Source organism: the organism of the source record quoted next, unplaced genomic scaffold (genome assembly GCF_019419815.1).
Source record: "Pyrus x bretschneideri cultivar Hongxiangsu unplaced genomic scaffold, Pyrus_bretschneideri_v1 Contig1, whole genome shotgun sequence".
Taxonomy (NCBI): Eukaryota; Viridiplantae; Streptophyta; class Magnoliopsida; order Rosales; family Rosaceae; genus Pyrus; species Pyrus x bretschneideri.
Window position 1 is genome coordinate 9,183,037 of NW_025999390.1, and position 15,924 is coordinate 9,198,960.

General features: G+C 39.8%; 1 protein-coding gene across 1 annotated transcript; it reads left to right on the forward strand.

Moving 5' to 3' along the window:
* Window positions 1–5,677: 5,677 nt before the first annotated feature.
* On the forward strand, window positions 5,678–9,659 carry LOC103949062 (signal recognition particle receptor subunit alpha homolog). The gene is made up of 10 exons (XM_009360156.3): window positions 5,678–5,823; window positions 6,296–7,286; window positions 7,498–7,582; window positions 7,755–7,850; window positions 7,966–8,118; window positions 8,205–8,312; window positions 8,433–8,552; window positions 8,695–8,820; window positions 9,136–9,219; window positions 9,333–9,659. Exons 2-10 carry the CDS (start codon window positions 6,319–6,321, stop codon window positions 9,456–9,458), a joined length of 1,866 nt encoding a protein of 621 aa, XP_009358431.1. The 5' UTR covers window positions 5,678–5,823; window positions 6,296–6,318; the 3' UTR covers window positions 9,459–9,659.
* The last annotated feature ends 6,265 nt before the right edge of the window (window positions 9,660–15,924 follow it).

Here is a 15,924-nt window from a genome sequence, read left to right on the forward strand (position 1 = left end):
TGGCTAGCCCCGGGCTGGCTACTTCCAGCCCTCTATCCCTCTAGCCCTCTCCGATTCCGTGGGGCCCTCTGAGATTCTACAACCCTCTGGCCTAGCCCTTGGTTGGAGACGGTTTTCAGGCTATTTTCGACCCTCTGGCCCTCTGAACCCTTCAGTTGGAGATGACCTAAACAAACGAGACGAGGAATTCGTATTTGGGTATAGATAAAATTCATTGTTCTTGTTAATTTGGCGATATTTACTTCTGCATGTTTTTCAACCTTGCTTGAAATACAGGCTAGTAAGTTTATTATTAATCGTGGAGCAAATGCGGGACAATTACGTAGGGTAGATTCTACTACATATACATACATGCTCGATACACACACACACACACACACATATAGAGTATGAGTGTAGTGGAGCTGGTTTTGTTTGGAGCTAAGCGAATGCATGCAGGCGCTAGTTGACCACTGAATGAATGAATGGATGAACCGTGATGGAAGGTGTGTGTGGTCCAGGTCCAAAAAATAATAAAAACAGAAAACTTGCAGCTCGTGTGACCCCCTCCTCTATTGTATATGTATCATGTATTGAATATGCTATACGACAAGTGAATTGAAATTTGGAAAATTTTCTGACCAAAAATAGCTTCTTCGTCATTATAAACCAACCAAATACTTAAGCCAATATATATCTAATTGAATATGATCCTCATTCCTAAATACATGTATATATGTTCAATCAAGTCAAAACAACTTTAAATTTAGGTTTCGTTAAGTTAGTTAGAGGAAATATACTCCATGTATGCACTAAAATTTGAAACTCATCATAAAATTTGAATAAATTTAATGTTTATCTTCCTATTAATCATTGAAGAATTCAAGCTAAAACAGCTTGGACCAATTTTTTTTTTTTATCAAAAACGATATTATCAAGGTATAGTTTGTGGTGTGAAGCCAGTTTTTCTCTAGCCATATATAAATCTCTACATGCATTAATTTTATCATTGGATCGTTCAAGGGTCCGTGATCGATCCTTCTAGTTAAACTAATTTTGGTTTCCCGGCCCCTACCCCATGAAATGATTTGTAATCCATTGACTGTCAAAGGTCAAACTTTGTTCACCAAATCCCAACCTTTTAAACCCACCAGGGCCACTACATAAACTAATAATTAGTTTTCCCTTAATTAATTAATCCCCTCGATTTCTAACAAAAAACAAACCTAGCTTTCTTGTTTTGGCAGTGTAAATTATATAAATATACAAGTCAGTGTCTTACAACTTTCATTGTACTTGAACCTTCCTTACGTTTTTGGTATAATATTCCATTTGGTTTGGTACAACTACTTGATCACAAAGCCTAAAGTAAAAAGACAGACGTATAAGCATTGCAGGCCATGCAAAATTTGGTCCAATGTGTGTGTCTGCGCGTGTCTGAACTTTTTATGAGTGTGAGATTTTGTGTGCATGCAATGATGAATTGATAGGAAGTAGGAACTGAGTAAGACTACCTATGTATAAGAATTGATATAAGAATTGGTGTGCACCATGAATACCAACATTGAAAGCTCTCGTTTATGATCACGGATCTGCTGTTCTCACATTGGTGTCTTCAACATATTTCTTTTCTAATTTTTTGACATGTGTATAAATCCTTAATTCCAACTTATAACACTATTAAAAAAAATGAAAGACAACCTCGTCAGCCGTCACCAACGAACCCACTCCTACTAGTTGCCACCAAAAAGACAGTGAGTGAGTTCATCGGTGAGAGAGAGGAAGAGAAAAAGAAGCTTCGCTGGGGATGATGAGAAGCTTTGCCGGCGATGGGTGGTGCGGTTTGGTGATTGACTATCGGGCTAGGTTTGGCTACTGTTGATTTTTGTTTTTCTTTAACTTTCAGTTTTTAGTTTTTTAATTGATCTTTTGAAAGATTAACACTGTTAAATTTGAGGTTAAGTTCAGGATATACATCTAAAAGTTAGAAATGAGGCATATATAATACACTAATTTAGAAACAACAGACATGTGACCCTCATTTATGAGCTAGTTAGCTACTTAACAAATGCATGATCAGATAAAATTTTGTGCGTATTCAAAATATAAGGTGGTCTATTATGTGTTATAGTATAATTGGATGACATAATTGATATGTTACATTTTTAAAGTACATTTCCTAATGTTTCTCTACTTATTATATTATCACATATGATATAATGTCTTTTGTTTTAGATACACCGAAAAATCTCTTTGATTTCTCAACCCTTCGATATATGAACCCATGCATGCATGTATGAATGGTATTCTATAGTTCTAGTGTACCGACACTTTGCCAACCAATTTAAACACAGTATTTACCAATATGTCTAAATACTTGAGTAGTAGTGCCACTTGTGCACTGACTATACAAGGGGATTCAATCTGACCGACGGATCGATCTAACGGTTAGGAAATCGATCCCATCTGTAGGAAATCGCAATGTAGTAATTCTGTCAGACGACTGAGATTCTCTAATCTGACTACAAATGGATGCAATATGACCAATCGAGTTATAAATAATTGCTTGTACATTTTGCATAGATTTCTCTAAGAGTATATATGTGATTCAGCCATCTCCCATGTAAAATTATATATTCATCATATTTGGTTGCAGAATAATGTAACTAATTAAGCATTCTTTTGGATTTATTTAATTCTTTGCTTCAAATTCCAATGTAAATAACTACAAGGTTATGTCCTAGCCCGAAAGATGAGTTTTATATTAATAATATTCAAGTCCTAATACGATTCCTCAAACCTTTGACTTTAGAATTTCCAAAACATTGGAAAAAGCCTAATAATTAAGTAGCTAGCGTGAGTACTCATATCTTCACCATTGTACGTGTCCATGATTTCCGAGATGTGTTGCTGCAGCTCTATATTCATAGAAATCCCATGTGCGCATGCAGTCCCGCACATCCGCTCTGCAGTGCACCACACTATGCCTGGAACTTTCTTCCAGCTGCTTCAACATGCATGCTTTCTGTCACCATTCGTCAACAGTGCGCTGGCATTCAACGCCGTGCGTCCATGTAATTAACCATTAATTAACATAATTTACACGTGATCACATTGCCATTAGACCCATGCAAAAGCTTCAGGTCCCGACGGCTACGGCACCGGCTTTGACCCTAAATAATCGTCCTATGTCCTATATCTGGGCTGCATACAGATTCTTTTTTATGTTGTCCATATTCGACAAGAAGATGAGCATATGGAGAGAGGGAAGACTGAAGAGGTCCAAGAAGCCGGCATGATTTTCAATGTGAGCAGTTGGGCAGATAGAGGGTAGGATGTTGGTTTTCATCATCCGTCCCGAGTTCAAAATTTCCCTCTCACCTCATTTATTGAAATCATTTCAAACCCCTTCCTTAATAATAAAACTAAAAAAAAGAAAGATAGGGGGTTATGCATACATGTATGCGTGCGTATTCAGGGTACTTTAGAGGGATGTGACTCCACTGTTCATGAAGCACAGTAGATAATGTCATCTTCATATTTTTTGTTTCGTGATCATGTATTAACCATATAACACTTATAGTTACATATTGTTATATTGTGAGCCAAAATAAAAGGTAAAAACATTAGAACGGGACTTGACTGCTGATTTTTTCAGTAGCAAAGTTCCTTCCAAAACATTAAACTTCAAACAATGAATACATCTCGTGAAATAGTCAGTACGACGATGCTATCCTATCTCGCAGTGGAGCGGAAGTGTAGGGAGATCTTGACTTTAGAAGCTTAATTACCTAATCAACAATATGAAAGACACCAAACCAAACTGGCCTACATATCTTAACGGCTTTTTTTTTCTGATAAGACAACCTAAATCTATCTGGATCCCCCATGAAAACCAAAATATGAAACTCCATTCAAAAGTGATTTGTGTTAGGTGGATCTAACATATATATTTGGTGCAAATTTGGTGTGAAAATGAAAAACAAAAGATAATTTAAAATATGGAGTTTTAACGAAACACTTCCGATACTATTCATTTTTCATGAAAAACCACTTTTTCCTAATATTATTCACTACACCTTTATTTATCATTTTTCATTAAAACTAATTTTTTTTTTTTTAACTTTTCATTAGTTTTCTTTTTAAAATATAAATAAATGGTATTTGATCAATTTTGGTATGCTTTCTAGTGGGATCCAGAAACGGAAAACCACTATAAATGGGTCAATATGTAAGTGTGCACATATTCGGGTCTACCATTCAAAGTCCAAAGGTAGATGGGCTGCAAATTTTAGTGGTTTTGTTATCATCCGTTCATATTTGATGGGCTTAACACTAACTTCCTCTTGGATCATGTAGGAAAATTTTGTATCCAACCGTTCACATATTTTGTTTAATCACTTAATAAGATGTTGACATTTCATTAATCGAAGCATTGAAAATACAATATACTATAATGTGCCTATGTACTTATTAATTAATATTGAATGGTCGGACATACTCCAAATCTCTTGATTACATAAAATGCCTTTTCCATGGTATTGGGGTGCTTTACTCATGTTTCAAGGCAAATAGAGCACCCAATGACAAGTGTCGATGCATTTCTCAACCTATGTGACGTGTTGGAGGATCGCACATTCCATGATTTCTGTGCTAAAACCCATCGCGACTTTGCACTTGATTCGAAGAGCGCAATGGTGGCGTCTTTGTCTAGAGGGAATTGAAATTTCAAACTACTTAATTTAAATGTTGCAGTCTTTATTAGTTCTTTTTACTAGCTCATATTATGAAAAACGAAATTTTTAAACAGTTTGAATCCCTGTCTTTCTTGAATGGCTTAGATTTTTGAGTTCAACTACTCCGAGCATAGAAAACCAAAGAGGATCTCAAATCCTCTCAATCGACCCATTTACAACCACAATATAGCTATAGCATGCAATATAAACATAAAAAATCTGCTGGAGTGTAGTCCAACCTTCCAATTAATTTAACTTTTTTATATTATCTTGATTATTTATTTTTCAAACTTTTAAAAGAAAAATTGAAATTTCACATAGACTATTGCTATTTGGACTAACTATTTGTATCTTTTAATATAAGCAGTAGTAAATACAATATAAATAACATCATCATAAAATAAATTTGATCTACATATTAATAAAATTATCAACAAAATAACGTTAGTAAATGCAATACAAATAACGTCATTATTAAAATAAAAAAAAATGAGATCAAAAGAGGTAGAGTTTCCAACGAGCGAATTTTCACGTACTTTTGCTAGAAAGTTGTCAAACAAATATCTTAAAGGTTAAAAATCTACTTTTTTGGTAACGATTCTGCTTAAACATCAGTACAAGCTCATATGAAGTTTTGAATTAAATTCGGAAAATCACTCTATCCACAGGAGTGCATCAAAAGAGCGCCAACATAACGTCCAAACTGTTATTTTCCGTTAATTTTACACTCGTTTTACCGTCCAACCTTAGAGGAAATTTTTTATTGTGACGGGAATACAGGTGGTACATTACGTATTTTTATAGAAGTGGCGAAAAATTTTATTTTTTAAATTATTAAATTTTTAAGACATATATTCTACCATTTGTATAATGACACGTGATATACCATTTCGAAGCAGGTCCAAATTCGAAAACTCAAAACACCGAACTTCCGAAATTACCCTCGCTCTCTTGGACGCTCATATATAAATCGCGACCGTCGCGAACTCCCCAATTTTTATTCTGTCCTCTCCTGAAATCAATCTTTTCTTTTTCTTTCTCGTGTTTTGTATTTTATATTTCATTTTTGTTCCTCGTAGGATTTTCTCACAGTTGGAAGAAAACACAGGTATGTCTATATTATTTTTATATTTATTTACCGAATTTCCCTAAATTTTCCGATTTATCGATTCGATTATTTCGGATTCGATTTGAGGGTTTATTCGATTCTGAACTGAATACTGATGATCGAATTTCCCTTTCCCGATCCATCGATTTGAGGTTTTTCTTTTCAACATTTATTTTAAATTGTGGGGTTTTCTGGATTCAGATACTATGGTAAAGCAAATGACTTTTGTGGGAGTTTAAATTTGGAATTTAGCTGGATCTTTAACTGTATTTGTTCTTTCATTGATAAATATTGATGCTTTGATTGTTTTTTAATCTATATGGTTGGAAATGTTGAAATTGAATTGAAAAAAAAAATTATGAGTTGTTTTTGTTGGTTAATTTGAACGCAAGTTTTGTTTGGATTGATGGGTTGTTGGTAAAATTATATGAGATTTTAAAATTGGTAATAATTTTTATGGGTTTGATTGCAGAGAGGCATTGGAGATAATCGAAGATGTTAGAACAATTACTGATATTTACTAGAGGAGGATTAATCCTCTGGACATGCAAAGAGCTTGGAAATGCTCTTAAGGGATCTCCTATCGACACCTTGATCCGATCCTGTCTTTTGGAGGAACGGTCTGGTTTAGCTTCTTTCGATTACAATGCCCCTGGGGCTGCTTACACGCTCAAATGGACCTTCCACAATGAGCTCGGGCTCGTGTTTGTCGCAGTTTACCAGAAGATCCTCCATCTGTTGTATGTGGATGAACTGCTTTCGATGGTGAAACATGAGTTCTCGGAGATTTATGATCCGAAAAGGACAGTCTATGCTGACTTTGATGAAACTTTTCGACAACTGAAGAAGGAGGCTGAGGCTAGGGCGGAGGAATTGAAGAAGTCAAAGCAGGTGGGTAAGCCTGTGAACAATAAGAAGCAAGGGCAGGTGCAGAAGACTGGAGTTGGAGGAGACAAGAAAAAAAATGAAGGTGGTTTGGCAAGTGATGGCGGGGATGGTGATAATATGAAAGGCCGTAAATTGGAGAATGGGATCTCCAATGGTAATCACCTGGATTTCAAAGAATCTAATGGTACTGCTAACGGAAAAGAAAATACTAGTTCCAATCTTGGGGCTTTTGATGTAAATAAGCTTCAGAAACTTAGGTCGAAGGCTGGGAAGAAGACAGAAAAAACAGCTACTGTTGATAGCAAGGGCTCCAAGGCTGAGCCAAAAAAGAAGATAACAAAGAAGAATAGAGTTTGGGATGATAAACCTCCTGAGTCGAAACTGGATTTTACGGATCCTGTGGGTGAGAATGGAGACAACAATATTGAGGTCGTGGCAGCCGATCATGGTGAAAGTATGATGGACAAAGAAGAGGATTTCAGTAGTGAAAGTGAGGAGGAAGAGGAAGAGGATGTTGGGAAGGAAAGCAAGCCTGATAAGCAAAAGAAGGGGTGGTTTTCATCTATGTTCCAGAGGTAAATCTTTTGGAAATATATGATATTTGTTATGTTGAATTGACTTTTTGAGTCGGTGAAACTAACTGCTATTGAGATGGCTCATCACTCCGTTTCTCTTTGTCTCGATAAATCTGAAATGGCTTATGTTTTCTTGTATTCTCAAGCCAGTTTCATCAGACTATTAGGTTGTTACATAATTTTTATGCATCTTTTGCTTGTTTGTATTCAGTATTGCTGGTAAGGCAAACTTGGAGAGGTCTGACCTGGAACCAGCTTTGAAAGCTCTCAAGGATAGGCTCATGACTAAGAACGTGGTATGCTCTTTAACTATTCTATTTCCCATTATTAAGCTGAAGTTTATTTTATCAGTAACTTTCAAGTTTTTAGATTGATGGTACAATCCTTTTCAATATTTGTCACCTTGTACTACAGTATTTTCACTCTTATTGAGCCGTCTAATATGAATTTGTGCTGTTGCATTTGTAGGCCGAGGAGATTGCTGAGAAGCTTTGTGAATCAGTGGCAGCTAGTCTTGAGGGGAAAAAGCTGGCTTCGTTCACAAGAATATCTTCTACTGTGCAGGTTTGTTGATTAGTTCTCTTCATTCCTCCAATATCCAGTCTTCCAGTTTGGCCTGTCATTATTCATTTTTTATCATGTTATAAGATTAATATTGGGCATGTAAAACTTACTGCAGACTGCGATGGAAGATGCCCTTGTTCGTATTTTAACTCCCAGGCGCTCTATTGATATACTGAGGGATGTGCATGCTGCCAAGGAACAAAGGAAGCCGTATGTCGTCGTTTTTGTTGGTGTGAATGGAGTGGGGAAATCTACCAATTTGGCTAAGGTTGAGCTGAATTCTTCTCTGTTTACGTTAAAGCATGCCTCTTTACTGATGGACCGATCGTTTTATTAACCAATTGCACCATGCAGGTTGCTTATTGGCTTCAACAGCATAACGTCAGTGTTATGATGGCTGCCTGCGATACATTTCGATCTGGAGCTGTGGAGCAGTTGCGTACTCATGCACGTAGACTCCAGGTATCATATTACAGGATTCACATTCATTTGGGAAAGACTAATAATGGTTCTTTGGATAAAAACAATTAATTTTCTGTCTTGACCTTCATAATTAACATGCAACCAAACCTTCCATCTCAGATCCCTATTTTTGAGAAGGGATACGAGAAAGATCCTGCTGTCGTGGCTAAGGAAGCAATCCAGGAGGCCACACACAATGGTTCTGATGTGGTTCTTGTTGATACTGCTGGTCGTATGCAGGTACTGTATTTCTTGTTCTATAGCAGAATGGTTGAGCATCTGTATTTACTGTTTTGATGTACATGCTAAGATTATCTGATGTGTTTACTTTTTTTGTTTATTTTTGTTAATTTTATAATTATATATCTGTTACGCCTTTCAGGATAATGAGCCATTGATGAGGGCACTGTCAAAGCTTGTCAATCTTAACAACCCAGATCTTGTCTTGTTCGTTGGAGAGGCACTGGTTGGGAACGATGCTGTTGATCAGCTTTCGAAGTTTAATCAGGTTTGAGCGCCATATTCCTATTCTCGGCTTTTTCTAGTAATATCCAATTATGTTTGTTTCTGTTAGAATTCTTCTGTCCCACATCGGCCAAAAGGTTTGAGAACAAGCCCTTTAAATAGAATTACCCCACTCTAACTAACACCGAGGCCTTTTGGTTTAAAACCTCACACCTGACGGATTGAGTAGATGGCCAAGTGGGGACAGTATCGATGTTGTTGGAGTGGGCCAATGACCCATCTACCTGAAATTTAACAGTTTCTGTATCATTATTTGCTTACTGGCTGGTTTCTGATTCCACCTTCCCTGTTCCTGCAGAAATTAGCGGACCTCTCAACGTCGCAAAACCCTAGATTGATAGATGGGATATTGCTCACTAAGTTCGACACTATTGACGATAAGGTAGACAAACGTTTTTAATCTGCAATTGCTTATGATTATTATATACTTTTGAGGGCTTCTTTTTCTTTCACTGATTCCGTTAGTTCTAACTGAATTTTGTGGGTATGGTGTAGGTCGGCGCTGCGCTGTCCATGGTTTACATATCTGGAGCTCCGGTCATGTTTGTCGGGTGCGGGCAGTCGTACACTGACCTCAAGAAGCTGAATGTGAAATCTATCGTGAAGACACTCCTGAAATGAGAGACGTTATGTTGCCAAATCTCGTGATTCAAAGCATGCTGATGGTTTATGTCATGAACCGTGTCCTGCTGTTTGCTGCTATACCTTTAATTTGTATTGTTTCCGTTTGATGACCCTGTGGTGGTGTTGAAAACTTTGGTGGTGAATAAGTCCTTTCGGCTGTAATTTAATTAATATCAGGTTTATTAGACGTCGTTCAAATTGCTCTCCTCTCCCACTCTCCAGAAGAATGCCGCAAAATTATTCATAAAAAAAATAAAAAATAAAATAATAAATAAATAAATAAATAAATCTTTGGCTTTTTTAGCCAAAATGATCTCTGAGATTTGCATAATTCCTCGTTTTGATCTCTGAGATTGGAAATCAATAGAATTTGCCATCCACTATCAATCATTTTGGTCATTTCGTGAAAATATCTTTATTCAATAAGAATAAAAAACCAAAATATCATTAATTTTTGTCAAATCTTTTTGACTAATTGTTTATTAAATTGAGGGTACATTTGTTATTTTGATCCTTATTTAACATAATTTTGCATGAAATGACTAAAATGATTGATGGTAGACAATTTTAGGGATCACTTCTATTGATTTCTGTGACATCCCGTCCCGAAACAAATAAAACGTACGTGTGAAACTACCATTTTACCCCTAGTCCGTTGTAAGTACGTTTAGTGTAGTTTCGGGTAGTGTGGGAATGTGTGAGACACACACACACCCTGTCATCATTTCTTCCTTTTCCTTTTCCTCAAATCCCTCATCTCTGTCTTCTTTTCTGTCTCTTTGTCTCTCTCTCTCCCCGAGCTCATCTTCTTCCTCATCTTCTTCTCTCTTCAAACACACGGACACACACACACATACAATCAAACCTTCACAAATCAAGAAACAAATTACACCATCGAACTCGTGAAGTCGAGAGGAGCACAACCATACCATTTTCAGGTGAGGAATCTTACGTTTTCACGTCGATTCGACGAACTCCGTTTCGAGCACTATTCATGCAAATTTAATCTAGCATGTTTTTGAACTTTATAAGCTTGTAGATGTGTTAATGAGATCTCAAGGAGCTTGGGAATGCTTCGTTGGGTGAATTTGGACGTCGGGAAGGCCTAGTTCCAAAGTTGGCCGAACTTAGATCGTTGTTGCAGGTGAGATTCCTTGATTTTTAGGCCTTAAAAGTAGTCTAACGTGATTCTACTAGTCCTAAGCTTCATTTTGGTATAAAGAACGTGAAAAATGGTTGAAAAACGAGTGAGAAAACGAAGTTTGAAGTTTTTCCAGTTTTCCGGCGGCGGCGGCGGCTCGCCGGAGAGGACAGGGGAATATTCCGTTAAGTTTTAACGGAATATTCCAATAGGACTAACGGCGTCAGTCAACGGAATATTCCGTCAGTCAACGGAATATTCCGTCGGTGTGCAGTGCACGTGACCGCGCGTGGGGGCGCGTGGGTCCGTGCGTGATCAGGCGCGTGGGGGCGCGTGCGTGGTCCAAAAATTATTTTAAAAATATGGTTGTGATCGTGAGGTTGTGTAGATCACGTTAGTATATTCATTTGTCCATTTTGAGCAATGTATGAGAAATTATTACGAAGAGTTGGTTATGTGCTTTGAAATTGACGTTTCCGTAGCTTTTTCGCTTATAGGTGATACGTACTCCGAGGACGAGCGTATTCACTCGAGGCAGGGGGGCTACGACCCTTCCACTTATCAGTGAGTGGGCTTTTGTTTTCCGTATATACCTATATACGTTTATATTCCCAGAAATTTATTATAAAAGGTTAATTGATTTATGGCATGCATATTATTATTATCGTTTATGCATCATCATATGCATTGGTAACGGCATACATTTATATATTTGTATTTGGTGCTGTGGACGCGCAGGTAAGTGCCAGGTAAGTGGTTTCATGTTGTTATACAGTTATAGTTTGAGATGTTTAGAGAGCTCATTATCTGCACCCCGGTGTCAGTGCTCCCGCCCGTGGCCAGGGCATAGCCTTCACGTGTATGTTCACCTCCCGCACCACACGCTCAGCTTGGATCCAGGTCAGGTGCAAAGCCTGTCGTACAGACCACATTAGGTGGTTCCGACTCGTAGGTGACCCGCGATTCGTCGCACAGCTTCACGTGATCGTAGCACTAGAGCGTATATATATTACACCTAGCCTGTCGTACAGACCACATTAGGTGGTTCCGACTCGTGTGCAGATTTAGTTAATGAGATGAGATTGGAGCTCTATAGGCTGCCGTACAGGTCACGTTAGGTGACTCCCGGCTGCTAGATTATAGGTTATTGAAATGTGTTATGCTTGAATATTTACGTTTATTATGAGATTCTGATGTGATATATTCTCGAGCATGAATGGCATATATTGGAACACATCTGGCATATCTATACATACGTATATACTTTCACTTTCTGGGATGTATACAGGTTTTACGGCGAGGGGTTAGAATATGTTTTGTTAAAGAGTTTTCAAAGAGCTTTGTTTTTGCCCACTCACGCTTTTGTTTTGCGCCCCTCCAGGTTCTAGTTGCTTAGCAGTTGCGGTGGTCTTCCCAGAGGGCGTCCCGGCATTTCTGACAGATACTCACCAATGTAGGGTCACCTTCGGGTGTATTATTGTCGTAGTATTCTCTTTGGACTGTTGTAGTCTCGCTCTGAACTTGGTGTCTCACGTACGCTAGTACTTGTCTTAGTACTTTGTATGCTAGTTTTTAATTTATTCGTACTTTTATATTACTTTACTTAGCTTCCGCACGTGCACATGGTTACGTCACCTCCGAGTGACGGCCAGCACGCCCTGATCTCGGTCGGGGTGTGTCAGTTTGGTATCAGAGCATAGGTTTGGCAGTCCTGTGTCTGTGTGAGTATTCTAATAGTTTTGGTGCTTTCTGTCAGAATCATGCCACCTCGTCGGGAACCACGTCGCTCCGATGAGTCTAGTTTCCCTAATCTCACTCAGCTGGGGGAAGTTATTGCTAATGCTATCCAATCAGCTATCCGCCCTCCCCAGAGGACTCCTCTGGAGACTATGTATAACCTGAAATTGGATAAGTTCCACGGTCATGAGGGGCCCGAGGGAGCCGAACGTTGGTTGGAACATATTGAGAAGACTTTCCGAGTATTGCATAATCAGGGGAACCTTCCGGCTGAGAGATGGGTTGAGACGACCTCATGGTTTCTGGGTACAGAATCTGCATCTTGGTGGGAGCATGAGCTTCATAGTTTAACTCCAGCCGAGATGACCGACTGGAATGTTTTCACTAGGTTATTCAAGAGGAGGTTTGTGCCCCCAGAGTACGTTGACCGCAAGAAGCAGGAATTCACTGATCTGAAACAACGGAAGATGACGGCTAATGAATACTATCGCAAGTTCACTGATCTGTCCCGTTATCATCCTGATATTAATAGTAATCCAGCCGAAATGCTTCGTCTTTTCCGTGGAGGTACTAAGAAGAAGTGGCGTTCGATGGCGACCACTACACCCTGTGAGTCCTACCAGGAATTCTACGAGAGACTGTTGAGAATTGAGGACTCTGAAAACATGTCAAGCGACAGTGATGAAGAAAGAAAGGATGGCAATCAGAAGATAGATGATAAGGGAAAAGGTCAAACGTCGTTTGGGCCTCGTCAGACTCAGAACTTTAAGAAGGGTGGTGCTAGTTCGAGTTCATCCAGTGGTAGTTTCAGTGCCTCTGGACAGGGACGAGGAAATAGGTTTGCTGGAAGAGCTCGAGGCCAAAGACAAGGTGATGGTGGCCGGAGCCGAGTCCCATTTTGCCGTAGGTGTAATATCCCACATTTCGGCGAGTGTAGGTATGGCAACAGTGGGTGTTTCACGTGTGGACAAGTGGGACATAGAGCGGCAAATTGTCCCCAGGGTCAGCAGCAGAGGTCGCAGCAGACCTTTATGCCACGACCTGCACCAATGCTGCAAATTCAAGGTCCGAGTGGTTATGGCCAGGCAGGTAGAGGTGGTGCCTACCATTACCAAGGTGATGCTGTTCCCTATGCTCCGGGACAACACCAGTATCCCCAGAACCCGTATCCACAAGGTGGTTATCCCCCGTATCCTGGTAACTACATGCCGTATCCTCCGATCCTAGCTAGTGGTTCTCAGTGGTACCCGGGAGGACAATATCAGCAAGCGGAGATGGCCACTAGTAGTGCAGGGTCTTTAAGACAGTTGGGTCAGCCCAGTCAGGGGCGTGGAGCTCAAGGCCGCGGTGTTCAAGCGAGCAGAGGTCGCGGCGGACGACAGCAGGGTCAAGGGCGCATTCACAACATTTCCCTGCAGGATGCTCAGAATAACCCGGATCTAATAATGGGTACGTTAAACATTCTTGGCTATTTTGCTAGAGTCTTAATTGATTGCGGAGCTACACATTCCGTTATTTCTCATACATTTGCTCAAGTGACACAACCTCGCCCCACACCTCTAGGGTTTGATTTAGAGTTTGCTATGCCTAGAGGAGAGAGGTGTATGGTAGATTGTATGTACCCAGGTTGTCCAGTGATAGTAGAGGGTGTTGTTATGCCAGCTGATCTTATCCCGTTAGATATTGTTGACTTTGATGTGATCTTGGGCGCGGATTGGTTGCACCCCAATCGTGCTAATATTGACTGTTACGGGAAAGTAGTTACGTTTCGTCGTCCTGGACTACCTATGGTTACTTTTGTGGGTGAGCAGAGTGGGGTAAGACACGGTGTTATTTCGGCTTTACGAGCGAAAAAGTTGTTGTCTAAAGGTTGTCATGGGTATCTAGCTCATGTGGTGTTAGATGAGGCCGTTCCGAGCCGAATTGAGGATGTGAGAGTGGTCAGACATTTTCCTGATGTTTTTCCCGAGGATTTACCTGGTTTACCCCTGGATCGAGATGTGGAGTTCACTATTGAATTGCTTCCAGGTACTAATCCTATCTCTTTGACTCCTTATCGTATGGCTCCCGCAGAGTTAAGGGAATTAAAAGTGCAGTTGCAGGAATTAGTGGATAAGGGGTTTATTCAGCCTAGTACTTCACCTTGGGGCGCTCCAGTGTTGTTTGTGAGGAAGAAGGACGGAACTCTGAGGCTGTGTATTGATTATAGACAATTGAATCGGGTGACGATTAAAAACCGTTATCCATTGCCTCGTATCGATGACTTGTTTGATCAACTTCGAGGTGCCAGTGTATTCTCTAAGATAGACTTGAGGTCTGGGTACTATCAGCTGAAGATTAATAGAGATGATGTTCCTAAGACGGCGTTCAGGACTCGTTACGGCCATTACGAGTTTCTGGTTATGCCGTTTGGGTTGACAAATGCACCAGCAGCTTTCATGGATTTAATGAACCGGGTATTCCAACCTTACTTGGATAGGTTTGTTATTGTCTTCATTGACGATATTTTGGTGTATTCTAAGTCCAAAGCGGAGCATGTTAGACATCTTACTTTAGTGTTGAAAAGGTTGAGGGAACACCAATTATATGCTAAGTTTAGCAAGTGCCAATTCTGGTTAGATCAAGTTGCATTTTTGGGGCACATCATTTCTGCTCAAGGTATTTTGGTTGATCCTCAGAAGATTGCAGCTGTGGAGAGTTGGGAACAACCACGAACAGTCACTGAGGTGAGAAGTTTCCTTGGTTTGGCGGGGTATTATCGGAGATTCGTTAAGGATTTTTCGGTGATTTCCTTACCATTAACGAGGTTAACGAGGAAGGAAGTGAAATTTGAGTGGGATGATAAGTGTGAGCAGAGTTTCCAACAGTTGAAGCATTGTCTCACTCATGCACCTGTTTTGGCACTCCCGGACGACAATGGTGAATTTGAGGTTTATAGCGATGCTTCCTTGAATGGTCTGGGATGTGTATTGATGCAGCATGGTAGGGTGATTGCTTATGCTTCGCGGCAATTGAAATCCCATGAGATGAATTACCCTACACATGATTTGGAGTTGGCTGCTATTATCTTTGCGTTGAAGTTGTGGAGACACTACCTTTACAGGGAGAAGTGTAGGATCTTCACAGATCACAAGAGTCTCCAATATCTCTTTACTCAGAAGGAACTTAATCTTCGTCAAAGGAGGTGGTTGGAGTTGCTCAGCGATTACGATTGCACGATTGACTATCACCCTGGTCGTGCGAACGTAGTGGCAGATGCACTTAGCAGAAAGTCACAGGGCCGCATTAATGCGTTGTATGCGAGTCATGTTCCTCTTTTGGTGGATTTGCGTGCTACAGGAGTGAGGTTAGAAGCAGAAGATCGAGAGGTAGCATTACTTGCTAATTTTCAAGTTAGACCAATTCTTGTTGATCGGGTGCTTGAAGCTCAGGTAGCTGATCGGGAGATTCAAGAACTAATTCAAGCTCGAGAACAAGGTAGGAGGAGAGACCTCATGGTACGTGAATCGGATGGCATGTTGATGCAGGAGGGAAGAATGTTCGTGCCTAATGATGGGGATTTGAAGAAGGAAATTCTCGATGAAG

Coding starts and splice junctions, on each gene's coding strand:
- LOC103949062 (XM_009360156.3), top strand. CDS start 6,319: ATGTTAGAACAATTACTGATATTTACTAGAGGAGGATTAATCCTCTGG. Junction 7,583..7,754: donor GGCTCATGACTAAGAACGTG/GTATGCTCTTTA, acceptor TTGCATTTGTAG/GCCGAGGAGATTGCTGAGAA. Junction 8,553..8,694: donor ATACTGCTGGTCGTATGCAG/GTACTGTATTTC, acceptor TACGCCTTTCAG/GATAATGAGCCATTGATGAG.